Source organism: Brachyhypopomus gauderio, chromosome 9, assembly GCF_052324685.1.
Source record: "Brachyhypopomus gauderio isolate BG-103 chromosome 9, BGAUD_0.2, whole genome shotgun sequence".
NCBI lineage: Eukaryota > Metazoa > Chordata > Actinopteri > Gymnotiformes > Hypopomidae > Brachyhypopomus > Brachyhypopomus gauderio.
In genome coordinates, this window is record NC_135219.1 from 12,050,447 (window position 1) to 12,062,731 (window position 12,285).

Sequence of the window (12,285 nt, forward strand, 5' to 3'; positions counted from 1 at the left end):
CTGGCTGACCGCCCCACTAGTCAGCAAGCACAAATAGGCCCAGTCATGCCCCTCCTAGAGGAAACTGATGGACCAGACCTGCAGCACAGAGTCTGAACCTGCCCAAGTCTGGCAGCAATCCAAAAATGCCGTAGTCTGGGCGTAATCTGAACGTGTTGTAGTCTGGCAGTAATCTGAACCTGCCCAAGTCTGGTAATAATCCGAACCTGCCATAGTCTGGCAGTAATCTGAACATGTCGTAGTCTGGCAGTAATCCAAACCTACTGTAGTCTGGCAGTAATTTGCTTTAGTAGTCCCTTGGCCCACAGAGACATCATACTGTGACAAGCGTAGTTCATGGATTAGACAGCTGCTTTATTAAAGATGCAGAATACAAAGTCGAGTTCAGACGCAAGACTGAGCAAGAGGAACAGCAGGAGGAAATTACAGCCCCTGCTGTTTCTGGTAGAATCTTCCCATTAGTGAACACACAATGTGAAGCACTCTCATACCTACACAGCAGAATCTGTTTGGGATATAGCAATAAATACGTCATACTGATCAATAATCAAAGCTCAAAGTTGGGTGATATTGGTCAGACAGTGTGCATGTCAATGAAAAGATTATATCAAAGAGCGAGAAAGTGTGTGTGTGTGTGTGTGTGTGTGTGTGTGTGTGTGTGTGTGTGTGAATATTAATCATCAGTAATAGGTGGTCCTCTCTGAGGATACCTGTCCAGGGATTTCAATTTCTTTCCAACACAAAGAGATTTGAGATGTCAAAAAGAGAGAGCACGAGAGAGAGAGAGAGAGAGAGGGAGGGAGAAAGAGAGAGCGAGAGAGACTAGAGAGAGTACAAAAAACTAAACCTCAGGTTGCTATTGACAACCAATTCCCAGCACACAGTGTGCAGGATATAATTAGTGAAGCTTATGCCAAACTGATGCAGAAAACAAACCACCTTCATACATGTGCTACACACCAACAGAGGAAATGGGCAGACAGGACAGCTCACCGGTCTACAGTCATCAAAGGGCAGACAGGACAGCTCACCCGTCTACAGTCATAATGGGCAGACAGGACAGCTCACCCGTCTACAGTCATAATGGGCAGAAAGGACAGCTCACCCGTCTACAGTCATAATGGGCAGAAAGGACAGCTCACCGGTCTACAGTCATAATGGGCAGACAGGACAGCTCACCGGTCTACAGTCATAATGGGCAGACAGGACAGCTCACCCGTCTACAGTCATAATGGGCAGACAGGACAGCTCACCCGTCTACAGTCATAATGGGCAGACAGGACAGCTCACTGGTCTACAGTCATAATGGGCAGACAGGACAGCTCACTGGTCTACAGTCATAATGGGCAGACAGGACAGCTCACTGGTCTACAGTCATAATGAGCAGACAGGACAGCTCACTGGTCTACAGTCATAATGGGCAGACAGGAGAGCTCACTGGTCTACAGTCATAATGGGCAGACAGGACAGCTCATTGTTCTACAGTCATCAAAGGGCAGACAGGACAGCTCACCGGTCTACAGTCATAATGGGCAGACAGGACAGCTCACTGGTCCACAGTCATAATGGTAGGGCTGAACGATTAATTGCATTTGCGATAATTTCGCGATTTTTTAAAACGCGATTGTCTAATCGCACAGGCTGCGATTTAAACTGGTCACGTGACTTGGGAGCGAGCCGAGCCGAGGACGAACGGAGCAAACCCGAGCAGGAGGCAGGGAGTTGGAGAAGTGAAGTTAACACAGCGCACTTTAACTTGTTGCACAATGGCTTCAGGCTCGACAGAAGCTGACACAACTGAACGTCTAATACCAAAGAGGGGCAGCACATAAGTTGTGTGAAATTACTTTGGCTTTTAAAAAGATGCTGCTCAACGTCAGGTACCCTGCAAAACATGCCTTGCTACTGTTGCTACGACGCGAGGTAACACTACAAACCTTCAGCATTAAAAAAACACCACAAAGCCTCGTATGATATTTGTAAGGCTAAAATGCCAACGACCAGTGCTGCATCTTCAAATACGCCAAAGTGTTTCTCTGCGCTTTTACAGCTTTAGTATGCGGTGAGCAGCGAAATACCGTAAAATCACGCATATAGGCGCAATAAGATTTAAAGCACGGATGAATCGCGAAAGCGCGAATAGCTTGACCGCGGTCCAGCACCGAGGGTTCACTGACCGAACCGTTTGAAAGTGTAACTCCTTATGGATGTAATTCGAAGCGGCACGCTGAAATAACTCGGGCAGTAACGGAGTTCATAGTGAAAGACATGATGCCCGTTAATATAGTGAACAAGCCCGGCTTCATGGCTTTGTTAAACACACTGGATATGCGCTACCAAACGCCCTCACGCACATATTTTAGCCATGTTGCTATACCTGCAGGGCTGCCAACTCTCACGCATTGAGCGTCTTAGACTAAAAAATTAGTAGTTCGCTCTGGCGCCAACCACATGGCGATCGATCGATCACGATATAATAATAATACTTAAATTTAGTCCATTTTACACCCAGTGGCGGACTTAGCAATTTGGAGGCTCAAGGCGAATTTTGCTAGGGGGCCCATCAACATTAATATGCGAGAAATAAGTTCAGGTTCACACTACAAGATTTTAGGATGGTTTTTCAGTCGCCGACTGTTTTTGTAGATCGCCGACAGAAACTGTGGTCGGACGCAAATCGGGGATCATTCGGCGCTCGCTCAGTCGTGTAGTGTGAACTGCTGAAAGACGCTCGCCGAGTGGCCGCCAACTCATCGCAGACGACCGGCAGATATCTAGCATGTTTAATATCTAGCATGTTTCATATCTAGCCCAGTCGGCGACTGTGAGTCAACAGCAGCGTCTAGCTTCATACAACTTTACTACAAGACTGTGTTTAAGTTATTGTGACAGCACTGGAGAAATAGTGCGATTGACTATATCTATGTTCACTGCAACGGAGAGATGAAATAATTCTGGCAATTTGGGACTATGGGGTGGTTAAACGGTAAAAAAATAATAATAATAACGAAAATGTGGAGTACATGTACGTTGTTTTTATTTTCTTCGTGGTGTTGCTGGTTCTCGCGAGTGTTTCATTTTCGTGTTCTCGTGTTTTTGGACGGCAGCCAGATGAGTCGGCGATTCCCCAGTCGTTTAATTCGTGAGCCCACGTCACCGATCAGTCATGTAGTGTGAAAGACACAACAACTGAAAGACTTGCGATTACAGCACAACCAGTCGTGTAGTGCGAACGGCACAAAAACCTGATGACTGAAAAGTCGTGTAGTGTGAACCTGGCTTTAGCTAGACAAGGGGGCCCTACAGTGGGAGGGGCCCAAGGCAATTGCCTAGCAACGCCTCTATGCAAAGACCGCCTCTGTTTACACCCCCCCCCCTCCCGCAACCCTGTATCTGAGCTGTATAAAAAATGCCGAAACAGTTTCCTGAAGTGGAACAATGGGAAAAAATCGCGATTTTAAATCGCAATCGCAATTTATAGATAAAAAATTGCAATTAGATTATTTTCCAAAATCGTTCAGCCCTACATAATGGGCAGACAGGACAGCTCACTGGTCTACAGTCATCAAAGGGCAGACAGGACAGCTCACTGGTCTACAGTCATAATGGCCAGACAGGACAGCTCACTGGTCTACAGTCATAATGGGCAGACAGGACAGCTCACCGGTCTACAGTCATAATGGGCAGACAGGACAGCTCACCCGTCTACAGTCATAATGGGCAGACAGGACAGCTCACCCGTCTACAGTCATAATGGGCAGACAGGACAGCTCACCCGTCTACAGTCATAATGGGCAGACAGGACAGCTCACTGGTCTACAGTCATAATGGGCAGACAGGACAGCTCACTGGTCTACAGTCATAATGGGCAGACAGGACAGCTCACTGGTCTACAGTCATAATGAGCAGACAGGACAGCTCACTGGTCTACAGTCATAATGGGCAGACAGGACAGCTCACTGGTCTACAGTCATAATGGGCAGACAGGACAGCTCATTGTTCTACAGTCATCAAAGGGCAGACAGGACAGCTCACCGGTCTACAGTCATAATGGGCAGACAGGACAGCTCACTGGTCTACAGTCATAATGGGCAGACAGGACAGCTCACTGGTCTACAGTCATAATGGGCAGACAGGACAGCTCACTGGTCTACTGGTCATCACAATCTGCACATTTCCTCCACCACTCTGTGCAGACTGGAAGGTACAGGGCACAACCTCACTGCCGGCGTTTGACATCAGTACCATACACGGTGAACACAGGACTCTGAGAGGTGCACACTTAAAGAGCCCCACAACACCAAAAACCAGAGCTCAGGGGCCCAGCGCACGGGGCCCACGCCAATCACCAGCACTCCATCCTCTACAGCACACGCACAATTCTTTTATCATTTTTTGCACATAAAGCCCCTGACTGGCGTGACTCATTAGTTTCCAAAATCACTAGCTGTGAGCTAAAAAAAATAGCAATCAAAGCCTCGTATGTAATCTGAAAGTTTTTTTTTAATAACCTGCTTAGGAAAATGAGCAGTCCTGCCCCCTGACCAGTGGAACCAGCATGACTCCAGTACGCCCAGTTCAGCCTCATGGTGCAATTTTAATCTTCTGTTCACTCGTTTCCATTCACCTGTCCAGCAAACATCACGCATGCGTCCATCAATTGGAAAAGAAAAAAAATATATAGAATTCAGCCATTAATAGGGCTAAAAATAAAAGCTACAGTTTAATTTAACTGCTCAAATGTCAGCATCTCACACTTGTCAACAGGCTGACTATTTCCAGCTAACGGCTAAAAGCTATACACAGTCTAAGATGCACAATATTAGGGATGCACCGAAAATTCGGCCACCGAAAATTTTCGGCCGAAATGGCTTAAATTTGCATTTTCGGTTTTCGGCCGAAATACTTTCATCACCGAAACAACACGGCCGAAACAATGTGCTGTGATGACGCAAGCAAAAATCGCCACCTGCACGCGCTTATTTGGATAAAGCTAGCAAAAAAGTTTTCCAGTGATGGCGCCGAGGCAAAAGACATTACACCAAAAATTATGGAACTCGTTGCCTTAGACGATCAGCCGTTCTCTGTCGTAGGGATTTCGTAGGCTAATAGAGCACATTGAGCCCCGTTATGTTTTGCCGAGCAGACGACATTTCTCAGAAGTGTGTTTACCTGAGCTGTTTAATGTTGTTGCAACTCACGTCACGTTTTTATGAGAGAATTTATATTTATCTTTCAGGCCAGTCAGTTATAACTAAATTTAACTCGTATAAAATACATATATTTATCCTCTCAGATAAAAACGGTCTGCAAGCGAGTTTAATTTAATTAGTGGTCGGCCGTTGTCAGCGGTATCGCCGTTAACGGCCCACCACTAATTTTATTTTATAATATGCATTACTGTAATGTCAGTGCTAAATAAATATATACAAATCAAATTTTGTAGTTGATTTATTCTTTGAATAGCAATGCCTTGATTTTAGTGAGGTTAGCCATAAATCCAATGTTACTAATAATTGGCATAATAATAATAATAATAATAATAATAATAATAATCTTTATTTGTATAGCACCTTTCATACATACATGTAACTCAAAGTGCTTTATGTATTTCGGTGTTTCGGTTTTCGGCTTTCGGCCTTGGTTTCCTCATTTTCGGTTTTCGGTTTCGGCTAAGAATTTTCATTTCGGTGCATCCCTACACAATATAATTCCATAAAGTTCAATAAACAGGCAAAAAGCACAGAATATGGAACATAAAAATAAGTTGTCTTATTTACAAATGAGCATAGCTAGTAGAGCCTAGAGGAGCAGAACACAACCCAACAGGCTGGAGGCCATCAGGTGAGAGGGATGTGCACTAGACTGCTCAGTGTAATCTAGTCCTATGCCAAAACCAGACTCGAGAAACAGGATTAAATCAATAACAGTCTTGGGTGTTCACACAACACCCTTTCTGAAAGCAAGTTAAGGCTGAGGATTGTTTATTGGAAATATCTCTATAGCCCTCAAAACCACCTGGCTGGGAAGATGCTTTGGTCTGAGTTCCATCCAGCATGTCATGTTCTGGATAGCTGCAGAGATTTATGTGTGCATGTGACCGAGCACCGCCAGGCTCACGGGCTGCACCACGTCCCCCCGAACAAAGCACACTGGGAACTCCTGTGCACACTCACACAGTCGCACACAAAGGTCACTGTGAGACGGCAGAAGAGAGGGCTAGATAGACGACGAGATGGAGAGAGATGGACGGAGAGAGAGAGCGAGAGAGAGAGATAACAGCAGCAACAGTGCACTTCTACACTGGGTTGTATCAAATCAAAACAGAGCAAAGGGTGCCCATGCACTGTTTTATGCATCAGGGAATAGCAGCCTGCTGGCAGATGCGTGAGATGGGACAGTGTGAGGGACAGTGTGGGGGACAGGTGGCCAAAGTGGGGCCATTCGTGACAGTTGGCCTGGTCCGACCTCAGCCAGCATCTGAAGAGCCTGGACACACAGACCACTAGCGCTTGGTCGTAAATCTGAACGAGACGATGAGTCGGCAAAAAAGGAAGCGGTCCAGCTGGAGGGCGTCAAACAGCAAACACAGAAAGAGCAAGAAAGACAATCAACAACAGGCGGAGAACTCTAGATATTTCCATTTATAGTCTTCGTTTGCTTGGTCAGAACTTCATTCTGTTATTATTGGCTGTCCTCTGTTATATTGCCTGCTTAGGTTTGGATTACTAGACCACATTCACTGCATTACATTAGGAAAACTGTTTAATTGAAGTCAGTAGTAGGTCAGACAGCTGCTGTGTTTGCAGAAGGGGACATTAGCCCTCAGCATATGTGCGAACCTTTGTGTTCAAGGCTTTCTGGAGTCTTGGTCATATCTGAGGCTATTCTGAGTTCAACTGCCAAGCATCCATTAACTGGCAGGCTACGGAGGGGAGGGGAGGAGAGAGGAGATGGGAGGAGAGGAGGGGAGGGGAGGAGAGGAGAGGAGGGGAGGGGAGGAGAGGAGAGGAGGAGAGGAGGGGAGAGGAGGGGAGGGGAGAAGGGGAGGAGAGGAGAGGAGAGGAGAGGAGGGGAGGGGAGGAGGAGAGGAGAGGAGGGGAGGAGAGGAGAGGAGGAGAGGAGAGGAGAGGAGGAGAGGAGGGGAGGGGAGGAGGGGAGGGGAGGAGAGGAGAGGAGGAGAGGAGGAGAGGAGGGGAGGAGAGGAGGAGAGGAGAGGAGAGGAGAGGAGGGGAGGGGAGGAGAGGAGAGGAGGAGAGGAGGAGAGGAGAGGAGAGGAGAGGAGGGGAGGAGAGGAGAGGAGGAGAGGAGAGGAGAGGAGGAGAGGAGAGGAGAGGAGGAGAGGAGAGGAGAGGAGAGGAGGGGAGGAGGGGAGGGGAGGAGAGGAGAGGAGAGGAGAGGAGGAGAGAGGAGAGGAGGAGAGGAGGGGAGGAGAGGGGAGGAGGGGAGGGGAGGAGAGGAGGAGAGGAGAGGAGGAGAGGAGAGGAGGGGAGGAGAGGAGAGGAGGAGAGGAGAGGAGAGGAGAGGAGGAGAGGAGAGGAGAGGGGAGGAGAGGAGGGGAGAGGATAGGAGGGGAGGAGAGGAGGGGAGGGGAGGAGGGGAGAAGAGGAGAGGAGAGGAGAGGAGGTGTCGGCAGCATACGCAGACGGAGTGTAGATTAACATGTTGCTGCTTCAAGTCCTGCTAATGGCACACAGTCACCATGGGAGACAGACGAAGGCAGGGCTGTGGGAGTCGTCTGCTGGAGCTCTGACGTGTTCACGGATGCTTCAACACCCTTGAGTCACGCTCGTCTTCATCCAACCATCCCAGGAGCAGGACTACTACTCTAACAGCCACGCGTGAAAAGCCATTATCCATGCATGGGTATCCAGTCTAAGTCTTCCCTTTCTTATTCATGGAATTATGGCTTATCCATAAAGGTCCTGAATACATCTTGCATCACAATCCATGAAGGTCCTGTCTACATCTTGCATCACAATCCATGAAGGTCCTGTCTACATCTCGCGTCACAATCCATAAAGGTCCTGTCTACATCTCACGGCATCCATAAAGGTCCTGTCCACATCTCGCGTCATCTATAAAGGTCCTGTCTACATCGCGTGTCACAATTCATAAAGGTCCTGTCTACATCTTGCGTCATCCATAAAGTTCCTGTCTACATCTTGTGTACCAATCCATAAAGGTCCTGTCTACATCTTGTGTCACAATCCATAAAGGTCCTGTCTACATCTTGTGTCACAATCCATAAAGGTCCTGTCTACATCTCGTGTCATCCATAAAGTTTGTCTACATCTTGCGTCACAATTCATAAAGGTCCTGTATACATCTTGCGTCATCCATAAAGGTCCTGTATACATCTCGCGTCATCCATAAAGGTCCTGTATACATCTTGCGTCATCCATAAAGGTCCTGTATACATCTTGCGTCATCCATAAAGGTCCTGTATACATCTTGCGTCATCCATAAAGGTCCTGTATACATCTTGCGTCATCCATAAAGGTCCTGTATACATCTTGCGTCATCCATAAAGGTCATGTATACATCTTGCGTCATCCATAAAGGTCCTGTCTACATCTCGCGTCATCCATAAAGGTCCTGTATACATCTTGCGTCATCCATAAAGGTCCTGTATACATCTTGCGTCATCCATAAAGGTCATGTCTACATCTTGCGTCATCCATAAAGGTCATGTCTACATCTTGCGTCATCCATAAAGGTCATGTCTACATCTTGCGTCATCCATAAAGGTCCTGTATACATCTTGCGTCATCCATAAAGGTCCTGTCTACATCTCGCGTCATCCATAAAGGTCATGTCTACATCTTGCGTCATCCATAAAGGTCATGTCTACATCTTGCGTCATCCATAAAGGTCCTGTATACATCTCGCGTCATCCATAAAGGTCCTGTATACATCTTGCGTCATCCATAAAGGTCCTGTCTACATCTCGCGTCAGATGCAACGTGTTCGTCTCTCATTCTCTTTCCTCTGTAGTTCCAGGCGAGCGGTTCTATAGCAACACCTCTGCCCAGACCCCCTCCTTTAAGTTCCTTTCTCTGTGTATGCCCCAGAGTGGAAGAGTGCACCTGGCAACAGCCTAACGCAACCTGTGACAGGAGACACGCACGCACACACAGGCACGCCTGCAAAATGCACACAGTGGATTCATCATAAAACATCACACATCCGCATCTGGGCATCCATAACCCGATGGATCACGTCAGAGAGGACAGAGCCAGGTTAATCAGTCACGGACATCTTATCCGGCTCAACGCCACTATTCCTGGATAGAGACACTTTGATAATATGGAGGGAGGAGGTGCACGAGGGGGGGTAAAAAGACGGATACAAACAGAGAGAAGGAGGAGAGGAGAGAGACACAAGGTGGAGATGCAGGGGCTCAGTTGTCAGACAGATTCTGATAGGTGGGGTGTGTAGGAGAGGGCCAATCAGAGGGAGGAGAAAAGAAGTGATGACAGCACAGGCTAGAAGCGATTCTGAGAGACACGAGCTCTGATTTCTCCATCTCCCTGTATGAAGAAACAAACATCTGTCTCCAGCCCTGTCTGTGCTCCAGAAATGGAGGACACAGACAGCCCTCAAAGCCCTGACCATAAAAACCAGCCTCACCATCATTCACACCTCAGGATATGAAGCAGAGCCTCAATGGACCAAATCAAACGTCATCTTGTGATTCATCTGTTATTTACAAACCCCCTCAACAGATACGAATGAATAATTAGAGCTGAAGCTCTACCCATGCTGTGGTCAGAATTTAACAATTAACAGTGGATTAGAGATTCTGAAAGTCACGGGTCTTAGTTGTGTCACATGGCATTGCAGTGACAGACAAAACAAAGCATGTGTCGGCATCCAGGATACAGTTAACAGCAACCACTCTGAAAGGGCATGCAGGTCCCTCTGAAAGAACAGAGAGGTCTCATCTTTGTTTTTTATTGTATATAAAAAGCCATTTAAAATATACAGACTACATTACACCTATATAGTAATTAAGTAATTAACAAATGAATGAATAAATAAAGTGTTCTCAGCTGTAGACCTGGGCCAGGTCTTAGATGTTCACCTACATTCTACTTCACAGTTTGTGTTCGGCGTACTCCAGCAGACCACAGGTTGGGACCACAGAGCCAAAGCTCCTGCAACACTGACAGCAGCACATTGTCCGCTACCACACGACTGCCATGTCAGGGCTGAGAATCAGCCCACACCCCCCACGACCTGCCAGGTGTGGTTCTTAAATAAAATACCACAGCAGTGAACCAGGTAGAGGTTGAACTCCACATGGCTACAGACCATCTACAGCCTGCCTGATGAAACGTGGTGCCGATGTGCAGGTGTAAAAAAGGTATTTTACATAAAGTGACTCAATGACTGGTAATACAGCCCTTTCAGATTGGAAACAGAGCATCTTCATTCATGAGATGCTGAAAACGGAAAGTCTATAAATTAATTAAAGAAAAACACGAAACATTTGCGCCTTCCCTATATAGTTGTCCCTATAGGCTGCCAAATGAAAAACAATCCAGAATTCAACAGTACACCCAAGTGTGTAGCATCAAGAGACTGAGGTCCATGCGTCCTACCCTGACTTCATAGCTGTCATAATACCCATGCTCTTCATCTGGCTGACGGAAGATAGCTAAAAAAACATCTGACGATCGGTGACACTACCGTAGTGCAACAAATCACGTTAGTAACGCGACAATATTACTTCACAGGATTGATTAACTGAAATGGATGACCACGAAAAATATAAGAATTCGCAACATGAATAAATCAGAATAAGACGGATGCTACATTGAAAACACAATAAATGCATTTGTACATTTCTAGTATTCTTTTTACTGGATATACAAGGCGGGTTTACAGAAAAGAGTACCATTATTGATGTTATTTGCTGTATTCTTAACAGCAAGTAACGATATGAAGGTGAGTGATGTTGAAAGATGATGCAGTCAGAAATGATGCTCCACCAGCAAAACGCTCAAGTGACCGATGGTCCTTCTTCACGATGACTTCCAGACACCGGGTGTAAACCCCACATACCGGGTGAGGACCGTGCGGAGTGCGGGCGGCTCTCACCTTCTCCACGTTCTCCACCGTGAAGTCCGCCGTGTCCGTCGTGCTCGCTGTCCGACCCGGCGCCTCCATGGTCTCCGTCACTGCCCAGGCAAAAGGGGCGCGGATGACAAGGCGTGGAAGATTTACCTTCACCGCTGCCCACACGTATAAATCAGGCCCACTACTACGACTAAATGTCTGCTCTTCTTTTTGTTTTTGCTTTCTTTATCTGGGAAAAAGTGATTTGCCCGCGAAAGATGAGCCAGCTACCAATACGACGCGTCTTAGCTAGCTAGCTATTAGCTAACAAGCTAGTGTTACTTAGCTAGTAAACCAATCATGTTTGGATGTTTTCCCTACTTTAATCGTCCTACGTCTGATTTAAACATCCGTATAAGATTAACAGTAACTGCCCACATTATTAAAAAATCATCCGTGGTTCTCGCAGGGATCGTTAAATGTGGGGTCAAAAGCGTGTGTTTGAGCCGGCTGGGGTGTTTCTAGCTAAAGGCGCCGCTACAGCCTGTCGTCGGGCGTCAGTGGTGCGCTCGCTCGCTGCCTCGCGACCACATCTCACGCGACCGCATCTCTCTTTAGACGTCCAGGCACTGCCTGACTCGCCAGAGAGGTGCGTGGACCATAGTGGGACCACAGCTGGAACAAGAACACGTCAGTCACACCCGCACCTTGTGTACGACGTTTGATTTAGTATTATTATTTTATGCATTGGCCTGTTTAGGTAACAACTGGAGAACATGGAGATATTAAAATCTGCCGTGTCCTCTTAAACTTCAGTTGTTTTTCTTTTGAAACTAATTGTTCTGATTATTTTGATTTTTGATACTGATTTCAATTATTACGCTGATGTGGGAAATAATTTTAGATAGTCATTTCGACTTGATTTTTTAAATAGGCGACAAACACGTTCTTGGATGGGCCTGACGTAGTGAAGGGAAATGTAGTTCACAGCATGCTGGCAATTCATTTTACCTATAGCGCAATCGCGACCCCGTGTGTTGTTACCGAAAAGATGCGTGTGTAAATATAGCCTAAATATAATATGTGGTGATTCGAGGTACGAGTGTAAAAATATCCCCGAATTTCAGTCTCGCTTTTTACCATGGGGAAATACAATTTGAAATAAGAATACCTTACTCATATACTTCACGAATTCCATCAAAACATTTTCTTCATTTTTTT

At 46.6% G+C, this 12,285-nt stretch overlaps 1 protein-coding gene across 2 annotated transcripts in view; it reads right to left on the reverse strand.

Moving 5' to 3' along the window:
* The window catches only part of ipo13b (importin 13b), a 37,224-nt gene extending 25,553 nt beyond the window's left edge, over positions 1-11,671 (reverse strand). The window contains exon 1 of one of the 2 annotated variants that reach the window (XR_013133205.1): positions 11,107-11,671. Coding sequence is in view for 1 of the 2 variants with exons in the window: in XM_077017188.1 (XP_076873303.1) it covers positions 11,107-11,175 (69 nt within the window). In the remaining variant the exon portion in view is untranslated. The remainder of the gene's footprint in view (positions 1-11,106) is intronic. The other variant, XM_077017188.1, reaches the window with a different exon arrangement.
* Between the last annotated feature and the right edge of the window lie 614 nt (positions 11,672-12,285).